At 35.9% G+C, this 18,054-nt stretch overlaps 1 protein-coding gene across 4 annotated transcripts in view; it reads left to right on the forward strand.

Annotated features, from left to right (window-relative positions):
* Positions 1-18,054, forward strand: part of VTI1A (vesicle transport through interaction with t-SNAREs 1A) — a 256,795-nt gene that overhangs the window by 42,239 nt on the left and 196,502 nt on the right. For 2 of the 4 annotated variants that reach the window (XM_018910609.3, XM_009087180.4), the window contains exons 4-5: positions 8,218-8,295; positions 14,699-14,719. In XM_018910609.3, coding sequence (XP_018766154.1) covers positions 8,218-8,295; positions 14,699-14,719 — 99 coding nt within the window. The remainder of the gene's footprint in view (positions 1-8,217; positions 8,296-14,698; positions 14,720-18,054) is intronic. The other 2 variants (XM_018910611.3, XM_009087181.4) reach the window with 1 other exon arrangement.

Consider the following 18,054-nt stretch of genomic DNA (forward strand, 5'->3'; position numbering starts at 1 on the left):
GAGCTCTGTAGCAAAATTGTACTTTTAATTAGAAAGCCTAAAAAATACCAGCTTTCCTGGGCTTTGCCTACTGTTAGAAATCCAGGGAGTGGGAGAGCTGAAAAAGATGATGGTAGTGTTCAAAAATGGCAACTGGTTCAGCCCATTTACAGGATTTCATTTACAGTTAGGTACAGACTGATAAAGGCAATTAAGAGGAAGGAAGTGAAACTTGGATGCTTTTTTTCTGGGAAAGGAAGGAGCTGATGGAATGTACCAGCAGGTGTCTTGTTACTGTTAGCAATGGGAACCTGGGCTCCAGATGGAGATACTGGCTGAAACAAAGGTATTTTAATGAACATTTAATGTTTTGGTTTATCTGAGATGTTTATCATCCTTCACCATGAGCTAATTAGTGTGAACTAATTAGTTAGAAAATCTTGAGCCTCCTTAAGATGTTTTCCTCTCTGCTTTAGTGTCTTTGGGAGCACTCTTTAAAAGTTGGCATTCTTATTAAACTTCCTCCCTTGGAGGAAAATTACTCCATATTTTTGTTTTCTCAGTTCATCTGCCTGTTGGTCCAGCACACTGGAATTTATCTTCCATCGCCAAGGTTTAGAAAACATTTATGTTAATTGCACACTACCACACAGCATAAAGTCTTTGGACCACAAAACAATCTGAAGTGCATGATCATGATGTGTAGTTGTTCCTTCTCCTCTAAATAGTTTAGTTGGATAAATGAAGCTGTGTGGTAAAATAGACTTTATTAAAAAAGGCACAAAACCAAGCTCATAGTAATAAAAGAAACCACTAAAATATATGGTTTAGGTCATTACAGCAAGGAGATGAGTCAAGATGACCAATAAAGATTTCATAAAAGAAGTATAAGCTTTGTAGTATGTTTTTAAAAGGCATTAGGAGTTCTCTGTTCCACCATTATCTTTAACAATTTTCCCTAAAAGGTAGTTTTGCAGAGAAACTTGTAATTCTTACATGTGTATATTATATTTCAAAGACCTGCTGTAGTTAAACCATTCTCAAAATAAGCTTAATTTTTTTAGCCTAGTTCAGCTGGTCTTTAAATGGAGGTTATTCAGATCTCACAAAGACTTCTGTAGAAAAATAGCAGCCTGTATGATATTAGTGACTGACTTCCAGTGCCTCACATGACTTTGAAAAAGGTGTTTTAGGGGTGAGAATCTTCTAGGACTTGACATAGTAAATTAATTGTTTTAAGTTATCATATTAATACTCTTAAATATTTCTGCAGGTTAGCCTGAACATGAATTAAGGATTAATTTCTCTATCAAGGATACTTGATTTTGGCTGTTCCTGTTCTTTGCATACAGATGGGTTTTTTTGAGGCCGCAGTCTGGACATGTCCTTTTTCTCTTCAAGACCTATTGTGAACCTATGCTTTAAATAGCAGAATTTATCCCACTTAGTCCCCCTACACACAAATTAATTGTCAATATGTAGATTACTTTGAACCTGCATCAGGCGTGGTCTTTCACCTGAGGCATCTTTATTTTCAAACTGGTGTCTGAGTCGGGACAAGAGGGTGTTTCCCCCTCTCCAGCCTTGCTCTTACCTTTTTTTCCAGCTCTGATGACAGAAATAGCCATAGTAAAAAGGGTCTGCAAGCTGCAAAACCTTTGTCAGCAAATTAGCCAATATATGTGTACTATAAGTATCAAAGCAGAAAACACAACAACCAACTTTTAATTCAACAATCTAAATTATCAGACTGGTCTTTGAACACAGACAGGGTGGTTACAAGGAAGCAACAGGCTTTTCAGGAAGGTGCATCTGAGAAGGAATGAATTTATGTGATCTCATGCACAATTTAAAGGAATTTCCACTGACTGAATAGAGAAGTTGGTTAACTCAGCCAGCTAAGTAGATGTGAAAAGATGGGCTTTGTAATGAAAGAAGATAGTTTAATAATGGTCATTTGAAGGAATCCATAGAAGGGGGTTGGATGAAATACTGAAATTAGAGTACTGAAAAGCACATTACAGGAACAGGCTGTGAGCTGTGGGTAACAGTGGACAGTGGAATAACTGCAAGTCAGCAGTGCAGAGGTCATGTATCACTGTTGGCCCACAGAGATGTTACAGTTAAATTTGCAGATATACCCAGTCTTCCTTCCTGCAGTAGCTGATGCCTGGCACATTTTGAGATTATGGCACATGAGTAAAAAGGCTGGCAAACTGCTGTGCAGAACAGCCTAGCACTAAAAGCACCTTGGAGAAACTAAATTCTGATGAAAGAATAAAATACTGTATGCAGAGGGACCAAGGTTTGGAATTAGTATGTGGTAATTCAAACAAGCAAAGATGAGTGGTTATAATAAAAAGAAAAATAAATTTGATTTACATGCCAGGCTAAGGGGAGTTATTCCTTTTTATGTTTGGAGAGTACTATTCAAGCCCAAGCAGTACTCACCTGAAATTTTCTATGCTTGGATTTATAACTGTTGTATTGCATTATTAGGTTTCTTTAGATGTTGCCATAGATTTTCATAGTGATCATAGTGAATATTTGAGCATTTTAAAAACAGAATGAGGCAGAGGTCAGTTAGTTCCAACCTTTTGAATTTTAAAAAAATCCATTTCTGGGTTATTAAGCTTACAAGTTTGAGTTCAGGTAAATAAAAGCTGCTTTTCTAAATAGAACTGTCTTTTTCATGATAGGAACCATCCCCTGTTACTCCATAAATTCACAGAAACAGTAAATTTCAGTTCTCTCTCAGGTCATCTGTTTCCTTCCCTACCCACAGCAGGTGCAATGTAGCAGTTCAAGCATCTTCCTCGCTGGTGCATGATCCACTGGTCATGAGTTTGAGGTGGAAGTAGTTTTGTGGGCAGAAGCTGCATTTTCCACCATTAACATTAAAAAATGTGTTGTGTCCTGGTGGGGGTTTGCTTGACCTTCCTCCCTGCCCTCACCCCATAATGAAACTAAAAGTGTGTTTGATGAGGATTATTGAAAAGAAGATTTATGGACCTGTGACATCTATTTAAGATGGATGATAGTATCTCTGCATTAATTTCACATTAGCACTTGAAGTCTGATTTCTCTGTGCTGTTGCAGGAAGCTGCTGACATTTGGCAGAGTGGCAGAGCACGGGGTTTGAGTTGTTTCTCTTGCAGAGTTGCCTGCAGCCTCTTCTCTGCGTGTGCAGCGAGGGAGGCAGCACTGGGGGTGGCTGAGACATTGACTTTTGCCAGCTGACATGTACTGTTAAATTGATTCTTTCAATCAGAAGTTTCAATGGATTTGTAGAATAGTTTTTATTTACTTTTGGACAGGAATGTATTCATTTGGGGTTTTTTCTCAGATTTCTTAAGGAAATGCTTGGAAGTCTTTAATTGCATCAGGTTGTATATTAGCACAATTTTCCTGCTTCATGCACCCAGTTGCTAAAAACTCAGCTACTTAGGAGCAGGAAGCCCTTTTGGAATTGCAGTCTGAAGCGTCTAGTCTGTTGTTCCTTGATCACCTTTGCAGAGTAGTATAGTTTTGAAAATGAAAATTAAATATAAGTTTTGAAAACTAAAGTTTGGACAGAATTTTTCAAATTGAAAAGAAATTCCGATTTCTCTTATTTAATAAGAAATCAGTTTGGCTTTCTGCTTCAATATAAGCTTTAAGATTATTAAATAGGGCCACTTTTCCTATAAATTTGTTCAACTGTATCTTTTCCATTTGTGCTCAGCAAAAAAATACTTAAATACCTATTCCAAAAGGCAGAGATGAAAGAGTATATTCTGCAGTATTTAGCTGTCCATTTAGGGATCATGTCTCTTTTTTCACTTTCCTTTTAGCAAATGGCAGAAGTGACTACTGTCAAAGAACACAAAATCTGATATATTCCCACAAATTATTTCTGGTTATGTTAATCTCAAGTATTTATTTACATTTAGAGCAGGGCCAAACTGTGAAACAGGTACCTGGAAATTTTTAAAAACATTTATATATACTCGGAAATTCTAACAGATTTTGTATGAAAACAGATGTTTGTGGATAAATAAGCCTTTTTGTTGTTTATACATATTCCACCAGAAAAATCTGTTTAATCTGTTCTTAAAACATTGAGCCTGAAAAACTGAAAGGTTGGGATAAAAAGATCTGCTGGGTCTTTTGTCTGAAATGCACTTACATTTGCTCATCTGTTTGGGGGCTGCTTAGCATTTAGGAGGGGGAAAGGTATTCTTTAGTTGATGTATGAAAATGTGCAATACTTTATATCAATTATTTGGCTGATTGCTGGAAGTGCATTGGAGTGAGGGGGCACTGGCTAGTTCTGGCCTTCACTAATGGGAACATTTCAGAATGTGGATGGTAATTAAAGTATAGAATGCGGAAAATTAGGCCAAAATTGAATAGAAATGAATAAGTATGTGTTCTGTTGTGCAGATGTTGGAAATAGATTATTTTGGATACCTCTTTCTATCTACATCTTATTTGGTTACCGTGTAAAATTCGGTCATACACCATGTAGATTGTTTCTCTTCCCATTACCTTCTCTGTTTTTATGTTGTGATATATCTGTATGGGTAGTAATTTAGCAAAATATCCTGTCTGCCAGGTGTGGGAACTAGCTGATTGTATTGTAATACCAGATCATTACTTAATTCATATGCAACCTAGCCTAGCACATGGAAAGCATTATAAATCTATTTACAGTGTGGCTGGTCTGATGATAACATTGTATTAAATTCCCAGGTGAGGCAATTTAAGCAATTGCTTTGCCATGTGTAGGCCATGGAAATTAACTTCTCATATGCTTTAGTAATAGAAGAACTTCATTGGTATGCTCAGATTAGTGGTACAGCAGAATTCTTACAGTCTGGTTACGTGTACCCTGCTTCACATGTAGAATCATACAGGGGGGTGGTGCTGCAGATCACAGATCTTAATTAGTTTAAGCTGAGTTAATTCATTTCAATTCTAATTTAGCTGGGCTTGCCTATGAACACATTCAGTTCTATTGGGAAATGTTAAGGCTTGGGTCAAGTAGACAGATTGTTTAAAGCCAAATTGCCAGACAGAACTGAGCAAGTGTATCTGTTTGAACAGGGCTTTAAGGAAATCACCCAATCAGTATGCAAAAATCCTGTTCATAAACCAAGAGAGATCTGCCTGGAATCAGAAATTCTTCCTTGTCAGAAGGTCTGGGTACTGTAGTACATTTAAAACAGCCTCTGAAACTTTCTGAGTATTGAAGTTCTTGTGGAAAGTAGCTTAACCCTTTTGTGTCTGCGTTTGGGCACACGCTATGCTCAGCTGCAAACACATTCACTGAGCAAAACCACTTGTGTGCTTAGACTTTTTGTCTAGGTATAAACAAGAAAATATAAAATACAAGGAAAACTTCTATATGTGACAGAGCTTTGCAGACAAAAAACTGCACACAGAACCTCTTAAACCTATATTGAGCTGCCCAGAAATGCCTTGGATTACAAACTCTGTAAAGCTTCTGTCTTTTCTAGAAACATACATATAAAGTACCAGTAGACAGTGGTAACTGACAACTAAGACTAAAAATGTTGACAATTTCTTGATTTGCCTGGTTAGCTTATGTATAGAAGTCATTAACTATTTATAAAATGCATTATGAATTGGGTGCCTTCAAAATGTTGCAGAGTGTGTGACATTTCCAGCTCAAACTATCATTCTTGCATTTGGCTAAAGTATATATTTATAAACAGCTGATAGTTATGAAATAAAAAATAATAATAAAAAGTGAGTTCAGACAGGCTGAACTAATATTGATAGCCACATTTAAAAATGTTAGACAATAATACTTTAATAAAAATAAGAATAGTATTTCAAGATATTGATATTTTGGACAAATCCTGAAAGAATAAATGAACATTTTAGTTCAAAGACCTTTCCTTTTATATTATTGATTCATTTGGTAGTGAAACTGTGATCAAAAGTAGTATCAAATTATTTATTGATTATGGCAAAGAGTTCTACCTAATTGTAGCCAAAGCGTTATTTCTTTTAATAAAATTTCTGATTTTCAGATCCTGACAGATTATTACAATAAAAGAACAATGATGCAAATATATTTATTGAGTTCACTGGCCCTGATAATAAAGGACTATAAAGGGCCTCTAAAAATGGTATTGCTGTTAACATTTATTTCCTTCCCGTGAAGTATATTCTTTTTCCTTTCTCCCATGCAGGCTCCTAAGAATGAGAATATCATCCAGTTATATCTTTCAAATAAATGATGTGTAGTCAAGGACCATTTCAGTCCCTACATATTATTAGGAAGCTTGTTCACTAGAGAACGAGCTCATGAAGCATCATGCTCCTCATCTCAGTCTAATAATGATAAATATGTTCAACACTAACAGGATCAATGGGGCTGAGTCATTTTGTGAAATTGGGAGAAACTGTACAGTTGAACTGCTAGACCTCAAATGAGGTCTTAAGACTGAATCTTAATCAGAAAAGGTGATTAGATATTTATTGGTATCTATTTGTAATTTCCTTCCTTGTTTGATGTGTATCAAATGAAAATAGGGAAATAATGTAATTGAGCAATCTTTGCCAATTTGTTGGCTTTTTGGTGAGAAAAGAGAAAAACAAAACCTATCTCCATATGATATTCTTGCATACTGTGGAGTGTTTTAGTCCCCCATAGTGATGAAATGAATAATTTAAACAGGCAGCTCTGATACCACAGCCTGTTTAAAGGTTCTCATTTCCTTTAATGCTGTAGACTACTTTAGCTTGGTTAGCATGAAACTGTGACAGCTGAGATCTCCAAAAGATTTGGCACATCTCTTGCCGTGGGTCCGTGGTCCAGGGCTTTGTCCTTCCTATTTATATCTGCAGCTTTAGGATCTGATGGCAAGTGAATCACAAATGTGTAAACATTGTAGCAATCACATTGGTAATAAAGGGGAGCTGCACAGCATAAAGAGCTGAAATGTTTTGCTCTGAGGTGACCCATACAAGGCTTACTTCACTGCTAGGTCCCACTTCCAAACCTCTTTGTTACTAAGGTGATGAATTTCCCTGTGCTCAGTATAATTTCTAGCGTTCTTTTCCTGTGCTTCACTCCCAAGCACAAGTTTTGGCATGATGGCCCAAGCAGGGAAGGTTTGAAGAGGGATTCATTTTTTCTGAGTTCCTACTGGTAGTCACTGTCATGGCAGGGTGTGAAGGAAGCCCCCATCAATAAAGGAAGGCGCTACAGCTTAGCTTTTGTTACTTTTGGGTTTCTTCCTCTGATGAGGTGTAAAAATTACCATAACTGCTCTGAAAAAGAAAACAAATTGGACAATATGTTCAAAATTCAATTCCTCCTTTAATGGTAAGTGTGGGAATATTAACTGAGTAATAGCTGGTTATTTGGCTAACAGGGAAATGGAAAGCTGGGCTGATGTTCTCATTGTGGGCTTCCCTATTGCTCTGTTGAATCCTGTGCTACCTTGCTAATCATCACACACTTGCTTTCCAGTGCTTGGTACTTGATCTAGTTTAGAATCAACATAATTATCAGTTCAAGAGCAAATCTGATGCTCATAAGCTGTGAATTTACTTAATATCCTGTCTGTCATAACGATCCCATGGATGACTGTCTGTTTTGTGGTGTTTCCATGAACTGCTGAAAATCAATGTTTCCTTGTGGTGTTATTTTCTCTCCTTTATTTCGCCCTTTAATTTCTGATCCTTTCCCAGAAGTCTTAGCAGCATAGAAAATACTTGTTAATTTTCTGCATCTTTAAATGGAATTAGATGTGTCACATGTGTGTTGTTCAGGTTTGGTTTTTGGATTTTATTTTTTTTTAATATGGGAAAAGCTCAGTCTTCCTTTCCTGTCTAGTGGCGTTGCTGCCATTGCTGTTATGTTGCGTTCTTTGACCTGCTAGCAAATGTTCTTCAGAAAAATGCATTAGGTTCCTACACTGGCATTTTTTCAATGTTTCTGCTATTAGTATATATTGCCTCACATGTTACATATCTCAGCTTCACAGAAGCTGCTTTTGTTGCTGCAATGTTGAGGGTGTGACTGTCTTAGAAATACTATGTAGATTTGTTAAGGTACAGCAGTTGAAGAACTTTGTAATAACTTTCACTTGCAGATTTTTATTTTTTTTTAATCAAATAGGTATCCATTAGGGGGCTCTCGAGGTTTAAGATGATCAGCCTTGATACCAATGGCTCTGGAGCTTTACTTCCTAACCCTTTTTTCTTTTTGTTTTACAGAAAAGGTCACGAATCGCCTACAGTGATGAGGTGCGGAATGAACTCCTAGGGGATGACGGGAATTCCTCAGAGAACCAGGTAGGATGCTAATCAAGAAGCCCTAGTGGGTGGCTGGAGGGTGAAGGAGGTCACTGGCACACTGGGCTTCTCAAGCTGCTCCTTAACAGCATTAGCAACAACTCATGTGGAAGTGATACTGTTTAATGCAAAGCTGGGGTCTTAATCAACTTCAAAATGTTTCTTGGAGATCTTACATTTAACCCTTTAACTTGTGATCACTGTCTGCTATCTCAAAAAAAATCTTTTCTTCTCTTTTCTTTATTATTTAGTACTTAAGAAATAACTTGAAACACGCTGTTTGCCGACAAAGCCAAGGTCTTCACCTCAAACACATGTAAAAGGAATAAAAAAGTACATAATGCAGCTTTGATAATAATGCAGTATAATTAAATCAACACTGGCAGGCAAAACAAATGAAAGTGCGCGCTCAGAATTAGGCAGTATCCCACTCAGTTTCCTTGTGTGATTCCTTCTTTAACCAGATTTTCTCTCCTTGTACCAAAACCACAAGTTGTACTAATAAGAGGTTGCTTTCATAATGCATGTTGTACTAGGATGCAGAGTGCTATCCACCTCTTTTAATGAATGAAAGCTTGGTAATCCTGGGGCTTTTTTAAAATCTTGTACCCGTATTGCTGTTCTGCATACTACAGTGAGGATCCTGATAGACTACTGAAAACTGTGATGGCAATGCTTTATTCAGGAGACTTTGACCCACCTGTTAATATTTCTTTTTGGGTTGGAACTTGTTTGACACTCTGTCTGAAAGGAGAATATTTCTTTTCTTTCTAAAATTTATGTTATCCAAGTCTTGTATTTTTTGAGTTAGAAGTTAGCTGAAAGTTTTCCTACCGGTCATATTTTCTTTTCTGGCCAGATAGAATCCAAATTATTTTGCTAATGAAAGAAAAAATGGTTTAAATGTTTACTTGATAAATGTGTTATTAAAGAAGTAAATCAATCAGAACAATGTTCTGAAATTTTTTTATATCATCTGTGCTCAGTATAGGCTCAGCTTCACTAAGGATAGAAAATATAAAGACTTGGAGACTTACCTTGTACAAGGACTTTCAAAGCACAGACCCCATAATCCTAATCTTATAGAGTATTTTAGATATGCTCAGTAAGTTTTAAACTGTGTAATAGACTTTAATTCATACATGAATGAAATTAGACGCAGGATACATTATCTGAAGACATAAGACTGGAGTATAGCAGCTGTGATATCTATGTGAAGACTTAAATTTAAAGGATGTTAAGCTTCATATTTATATATGATAGAAAGGGGAGATTCCAAAATTTGAGTAAAATAAAGGGGTGATTTTATACCTAAATAATTAATTTATGGAAAAGATTATTTTGGGGAGAAGAGTTTCACAGTCTGTATGTCAAGATTGTAAATGAAGTCCTGTGAAACTCTTAAGGTTCTCATTTTATTTCTCTTAAGGTGCTGCTACTTTTACATTTCAAGAAAAAAAAGAAGTGTGAATTCAGACATAAAAGGGCAATTGTGATAAGAAGCTTTACTTATAACAGAATATCTTATGTGTAAGGATAAGATAAAATATTTTATTTTCACTTTTTAAAGAATGTTTAAATAACTGGTTCACGTGAGCACTTGCTGTGACTGATGGTCTTTTTTCCAAACTTGGTGAAAGAGACATGTTCTCATCTCAAGGAGCTAAATGATACCTTCAACCATTTGTCAACTTTGGGCTTTTTCTTCCAAATGACCACTGTTTACATAGAAGAAAAATTTGTCTGCCGAAGGACACTTGTACAGTTTTTTAGGTAATCAAAATCCTTTTCTGTAGTCCAACTTGAAATTATTACCTCTGTACCTTTTAAAATTCTTCATTCCTTTCTTGAAAAATATAATTAAATAGCACCATAAAGGAGTCACCTAATTTCTTTTAAATATGTGAATGCCAGGATTTTTAAAATATATTATTTATTGTGTTGTTTCAATAATAAATTTCATATTCTCTTTTTCTTATTAAATATCTTTTTTTATCCCTGTACTTATACACATGTAGATACGGGTGCAAGCAGGTAGTGCAAAAACTTCAGCTGGTATTGAGCTTATTAGAATGTGCAGCTTTCAAAGTCAAGTGTAGATTTGGTTCCTTACCAGACACTGAATGTGAGATATTGTCGTGTTCAACTCAGTAACCCCAGGTTTAATGTGCTTTCACTCCTATGCATTTTTATATCAGTAGAAAACTTGGAGTAAATGATGAAAGGATGCTCAGGTATAACTTAAAGCCATGTAAAATACTTGAAGATGTTTCAAATGCATGCTTTTGTTTTGTCTCATGGAAATAAATACAGGTACGTGGACTGATCCTGACCCTAATGTTGTAGGATTTTTACTTCTCAATCCGTTTGGATTAGTTTAAATTAGTTTTTCTGAAAAATACTTGGATTTTTTTCCCCAATTCAGTCACCAACTGTGAAAGAGGAGAGAAAGGATTCCTTTTCTGACAGAGGAGGTGTTGAAAAAAGTTGCTAGCTCAGAATTGCTCCTGTACCAAACCGCAAAAATTGGTAAAATCCGCCAATAGAAATATTGAATACCTGAGTAGTCAGGGTTGTTACCCAGAGGCAGACGAGATATAAGATGTTGGTCTTTGTCATTGTGATAAACATTTGCTTGATGTTTTTGTGGTGAGAGAAGACAAAAGGAATTTAATGCTTGCTGGCTAGTATGACTGTATTAAAAAACTACAAATAAAACAGATCACTATTGGAAAACTAAATTATCTGGATCTTTTCCTCATTTAGCTTCTCTTTTTTTCAGTGGAGTTTCAAAGGTACAATTATAGCAAACCCCAGCTAAGTTATAATCTGTAATGAATAGGATGGTAGGTATAAGTTTCCAGTTGGTCTCTCAGAAGAAATACTGAAGTACAAAGAACAGATTGAAGAATAGGTAATGGTGATTTTTCTTTTGTCTTCATTTTCCCAACATGTCTCCCAAAAGTAGCAGCCATCGTGTCTAGATGACACTTAGAATAACTTGGAATACAGGTCCCTTCTAATGGTTGTACCAAAATTTAACTGATTTTGCCAGATAGAGCATATAGGCATTTCCTGTAAGAAGTTGTAAGAATTATATAATTCTGCTATTGAAAGTTTCTTTTGAAACAAGTGCAGCTTGTTTTCATGAGACAGGCAGTGATATAGTGCTCTTAATGATTCTAGAGTTCACTGAAGTCATTGCTTAACATACGTTAATTTCTTCTTAATTTGAAGCATGTGAATGTAGTCAGATGAGGCACTCAGAGGTTGAAAATCAAGAGATGTCCCTTCTTGCATCAAAAAAAAAAAGTTTCACCTTACAAACCCAATCCCAAAAAACTACTGTGTGCATTGGGTTATTATTTATTTTCTAGGAGTGGTCTTAAAAAAGGCTGTTGCTTTCAAGTCTTGTTTGTCATCCTGGCCACCAGCATTTAGCAAATCCCTTGAAACTTTTGAGTTTTTCAGTGCAGTGATACACTACCTAAAGTTGTAGCTTCACTTTTATAATAATAGAACTGTTTTATGTAGCAAGTCAGAAATTTTTGAGGAAATGTATGTTGGGTTAAATCAGAAATTTCTCTCGACTGAAATTATGTGAAGCTCAGTATTATCAACTTTTTTGAGGTGTAACAGTGTTCCTTTCTCTTTTGCAGCTATGATCATTAATAAGTTTAAATAAATTCACATTGGGTTGGACTGCATATTCGTAAACCCATACATTCTATATGTGATTCATGGTGAACAAATATTTTGTGTCTACTTAATTCCTGACTACAAAGTTGTGATAATATTAGATTTGGGCTTGCTGTGCATAAAGTGTGTCAAACTTCAGCTACAGACCAGGGGGTGAAGTTGGTCAATTTAATTCGCCAAGATCTAAAGAAGGTCGGTATCATTTCATATAGCCCTGGCAGAGCAGATCATTACCAGACACAAATCTGTTCGTTACATGCCGAGGGTTTATAGCAAAATAAATAGACTGTCATCATAAGTTCAGAAAATTGTGTGTTCGACCCACGATAATGTGTAAAGGGCGTTTAATAGAGTTCAGCATTTATTCGTTATCTGTATGCGGACAGAGACGGCGGTGGCGTTATCAGCTTTTTCAAAAAAATTCGGTAGTTTTGGGTCACGTGAGGAGCCTCGCGGCCACACGCGTGCGTGCACACTCACACACTCACACACATCCCATCTTGCTCCCTCGCTCTCTGTGGTGCAGTTTTGATTTTAGTCACAGCAGAAGGCTTAGCCACAAGAGATTCCGCTGGTTCAAACCAGCGTAAACCAGATTTTGGGTTTTTTTTTAGCTTACAAAAGAGCAGATTACCTCTGGTATCGAATTCTGTATTGCAAATAAAAGAATAAAAAAAAGAAGAAAAAATAATCTTTGTTTCAAAAATATGCTGATTATTGTAACCTAAAATGGTGGCTGTGCACGGCTTAACGCTGTTTACAGTTCAGGAGTGAGCACAATAAAAATAATGTTTCAAAATAGAAATGTAAAGGTAACACATTTTCATCAAGAGCATTGTTAAATGGGGGAAAAATACATCTTTTGTTAATTTGAATGAATATGTTTCAGCCAATGTTAAAAAAACCCCAACCCTCTCCCATTACTAAGCTTAGCTGCAAATCCCATGCAGAGCTTAAATTCAGCCATGCAGCACAAACAAGATAGAACATTTTTGTTTGGGACCTATTGAAAAAGCAAATGTGCAGCATTTTAAAACTCTCATTGATTATAGCAGGGTGGCATGCCCGGACGGGCTCTATTGCGGGAGAGTCGTTTTAAACTTTGGCCCTTTAAGTATCATAGCCAACTGAAGAATGGTGGCCTCAGAAAGAAAAGATAGCTATGTGATCAACTCCCAGATCGTCTCTTTCTAAAGAGCCTTAATGTTTGCCTTTTTGGGGGAAAAAGGGGGGGAAGAGCTGGAGAAAGAGACCAATTTATGATAGGCCAAGCACTCGAATTTAAGCACTGGTTTGCCCAGCAGTGCAGTTTTCTTTATACCAAATTGTAGCAAAGTTCCTTTAGCTGGGTGCAGGAGAGCTGGCCCAGTTCAGCTTGGGGTAGTGTAGGAGCCCCCCTAATTCCATCTCATTAGAGCTCTTGTCCCTTTTGGTAACGGGGTGAGGCAAACCTTCGGTTTTAGACCAGCCATATGAGACAATAGAGAATAATGGAGGTTCTTTTGTTTCCTTCATGCTGGTGAGACTTTATTAGTAGTAAACATTCTCAGCTTACACATGTGTTGAAAATTAGTGTTATGAAACTGTAGGTGAAGTATCAGCATAAACTGAGATAATTGTGTTGCTGTTGTAATTTCGAACTGGAATCAGTGAGAGAACTGTAATTTTTTTATAAAGGGCCATTCTTGTGCAGATAATTGTTGTGAGTAATTATACATTTTGTTCCAGTACAAATAATTTATCTATCTCTAGAAGGGGCGAGTATATTAGAACATAGCTTGATAATCAGGCTGGGGTTTTATTTAGTTTTATAGTAAAGCTGCCAGAGCAATGTTGTTTGTGTTAGATTGTGTTGATTTACAAGCATAAATAAATAAACATAAATTTATATACTATATAAGCATACACACACCCCCTATGTGTATATATTTATATATATATATATATATATATATATATATATATATAAATATATATAGACGCTGTATAGTGGTCTGGATCAAGAACCTGGAATAGGTCTTTTTTGAGAGAAATATGTTTCATGTTGTTCCCTATTCCTTTGTCTATCTTTAATATGCTATTCAATAAATCATAGTTCTGAGACATTTAATAAGCTGCTTCATTTTTTTTTACCTGGCAGAAACCAGAAATTTCAATATGAAGTTCAATAATAAAATTAAATAATGTAGTTGCAGTAGAACTCAGGTATATAAAAATGGAAATACTGAAATATATGCTATAAAGGTGCAGTCATCTATTAATAAGTTAGATCTGCTAGTAAAATAAATCAGTTGTCAGAACTAAAATATACAGAAAACATTCTGAAAACTTGTATATACAAAACCACTTCAGCTGTACAATCTTCGAAGAGAGGAATAGTAAACTTGTTTTTTCTTTATAATATAGACTTCTATGAAGTCATTCCCCTTTATTTCATGATGGTGTCTTAGATGTGGTTTAAAAGAGAATTTCACACTATTCTCTTTGTTTAATGTGACAGTGTGAGAAAGTGATCTTTATTCGTTCAAAAAACTCTGCATGTAGTCTATGTTTAGGTTCTTTTAATGTGTTTGTCTGTGATTTTTAAATGCTAAACATGTAAACAGATAAATTGTCAATGTTAATTCTGTATCCTGTCACACAACTGATCTTTCTTTCCTGCCATTTCTTTCCTTTTTATCTTTTTTGTGCGTTCATGTTGCAGTTGATAAAATTACGTGAAGAGGTGAGTACTTTCTTGCTTTTTGTTGTCTAGCTTTCCCTTTAAAGCTGAGTTTCTAAATCTGAAGTAGATCTTTTTGTTCATTGTTGCAGGGAAATCTACACAAAGTAAAAATATTGATTACATTGCTTTAAAATATTCACTGTTGTGCCTCTTCTTCCCTAATAATTGTATACTTACATAGGAATCTCTAGATCAGTCCTTAGAAATTAACATTCTTTGATAGTGGAATTTTTTAAAAAGGCACTAGAAAAAGAAGGGTGGAAAAAACTCTATTATTTGATCTTTCCAAGAATACCATGATCAAATCAGGTACAGTAATAATCATGTTTGCATCACAAAATCTTTGATAGGGAAAGTACATTTATACACTGGTATTGAAAGTGAAAGCATTGCTTTAGTATAAACCTTTGCTGAAACATTTTTAAAATTACACGGTTTTTCACAGTGTTTTGAGATTTGTGTGAGGTATTTAAATATCTTATGTATTATACTGGGTATCGTACACCCACTGAAAATACAGTAGAGGTAGAGAGACCTACAGACATATCAATATTTATTATTTATTTGTGAATGCTGTAGATCTGTAGGTGTAACACTAGAGATCAGTATTCCAGAACACCTTTCTTCCAGTTATAAAACAACTCATAAATATTTAGAAAGAAGCCTGTTTTAATGGTCAGTTTCTCAAATGTTTCGGTATATTTTCTGAAATTAATCTCTGCTTTTGCTTACTGTTGTAGCAAAAGCAGTAGCAGTATTTGAACTGCTATTTTTTTATTATTTCCTAGTAGCCATTGAAAAGAAGGGCTGAGTAAAGTCAAGTTTACTTACAGGTCAGATTTCTGAAGGATTTCATACGGAAAGCTTGGACCAGTGAAGTATTTGAATAAATATATTTAGAAGCACAAGTATTTTAACATCTCTTATTTGTCTGGTATCTTCTTTGTGGAACATGTGTGCCCACCAGTAATGTATCAGTAATACATACTGAACTCTGCAGGAAAGGATTTGTGAGTTTTAGAAATGGTGATGACAAAGAATTGTAAAGTAACCAGATTAAAGACAGTTACAGAGAATTCTTAAAAACAGGTAGGTATTTGTGATACAAAGATTCTTCACTAGTTCCCCAAATGCTTTATTTCCCCCCTCTTCTCATAGAGCTGATATTAATATGTAAAGGCTGCAGAGTAAAAGAGTTAACAAAAAAAAAATTAAATAAAATAAACATGCAACCACATGAAAGCCTTCCCACCACTGCTGAGCTCCCCTCCCCAATAGTCCCAGTATTTAAACAGATGACAGTATTGTTGCAAGGGTTTGTATAGCCTGATTTCTGAGGTTTTTCAGAAGAACAAGGTTCATTTTCTCATCCCTTTAGCAGCACCTGCATGTCTGTTCCTGTGCTTTTGCAAAGAGTAGGATCATTTTTGTTTGCAAACGTAAGATTATAGTTTTATAAAGATTCCTAATTTTTAAATTCACTCTGAAAATTTAATTATACGTAAAAACAAAGCTGCTGCTTATCTGCTTTTATTTTTGAAATAGCTATGAAGACTAGTAAGAATATTCAGGGTGTTATTGCAAAGGGCTGCAACTTGGGAGCTATATTGAACTCAGTTACACCTTTTGGATTTTATAAATCCTCTGTTAGCCACCTAAATACCATTGACATTGCTTCTGGTAATTTTCTTTTTTTTTTTGCTTTTCCTTGCTAGCTTCATAAGTTACTTTTTGCTCTCTCTGCATATGGTGAAAGCAGCAGAAAATAAAGTAATAAATCCCTTTATTTTGTTTGCCTTGAAGAAAATTGTGCTGGTAGAGAGAAAAATAATTTAAAACCCAATTGTTGTCATTCTGTTCTCTGCATGTAAGTACCCACTCTGTGTTGGATAGGTTGTAAATGCAGTGGTGTTTTTATACCCAATGCAAAATGCACATTAAAGTTTAAATGAAGGCTAGTACAGTGACTCAGGCATAATTCTTAACTCGTCATAGAGCAAAACATCAAGGCATCCCCAATTATAGTTCTCCTAAGGAGGTATGAAGTGATCTTAAAAGAAATTGTGGTTTGCCATACTGTTTGTTAATAAAACCTGTGCTTCCTCTCATTACAAGGCTCTATTCTCACACACTTGCCGTACACAGGCTTCCGTGGAGGCTGTGTTGCTCTGTCTTTTGAGCTCCTGAGATCTCAGTTTGAATCCAGCCCACATGGAATGACTAAATCTCTAGTGATAGCATGCCACTTTGCAAAACTTCCTTATATAACTCCAGATAGAAGCTGTTTCTGAAGCTGTGAGACAGACTGAATCACCTTGCTACCCTCCTCACAGAGTGCAGGGGATACTGTGGGAGAAGGAATTTGGGGAGGGGTGGGAAGCAGTTGAAAGCATCAGCTGCTGCTACAGGGCATTGATTTCATGTCCAAAGGACAGGGTGCCTCTAAATCCAAACAATGTAAATGACACCACCCTTTATAATAAAATTAGGTTTCATTATAGAATGCCTTGGGTGGAAAGGCTCTGAAATCAATTTAAGAAACGGCTCCGAGTTAGTGTTAGCACCAAGTTCACAGGGCTTTAGTATTCTAATTGCTCACAGTAAGACTGAACTGAATTTATTTTATTTAAATGTGGCTTAAATGGTATAGAAAAATATACAGGCAAACGTTAATTCTTTGCTGGGTAGCTCTTTCTCCTTGTGATGTGAAATCTGATTATTTCCCCCTCTCTCCCTTAACACTGCGGGATGGGGTTTTCATTTCCCGTATACAGCCCTGTACATCTGTTCTGTGATCAGTGTTCTACTCCTTGTGCTCACTCCCAGCCTTTAGTGGTTTTTTAAGTATCTCCTCTCTAACTTTTAGGATTCTTACCCTCTAAACTCCTTCTTTTTATGCCCCACACCTCCCACCCTCTTCCCCTTTTACTTTTCTTTCTTGAGAGACATCTATGTGAGGGTTAGGTTTCTGAGGGTTTTTACAAAGTTTAAAATACTTAACACTAGTTCAGTATCATTTGGAGGGGTACTGTTTGGAGAAAGGCACTGTCCTATTTTTTTTCTTCTAATGGACAATAAAGAGGAACCAGCAGATGTTATGAAAAGACACCTTTTTAAAAATAATTAAGCAAAATTAACACTAATTATCTAGATTGACCATGAGTACTAAGAACATGCGCCACTCTAGTTACTGTCATGATTTCAATTACAGCATTGTAGCTTGTGGTTTTAAATTTTATTAAGTGCTTGCACTGATTATTTTTTTCTTGGTGGCCTGCCCCCCATGAATGCAAAAGCCTTTTTTGCAATTTTCTCTTAACCTATCCACTGTGTAT

Source organism: Serinus canaria, chromosome 6, assembly GCF_022539315.1.
Source record: "Serinus canaria isolate serCan28SL12 chromosome 6, serCan2020, whole genome shotgun sequence".
NCBI lineage: Eukaryota > Metazoa > Chordata > Aves > Passeriformes > Fringillidae > Serinus > Serinus canaria.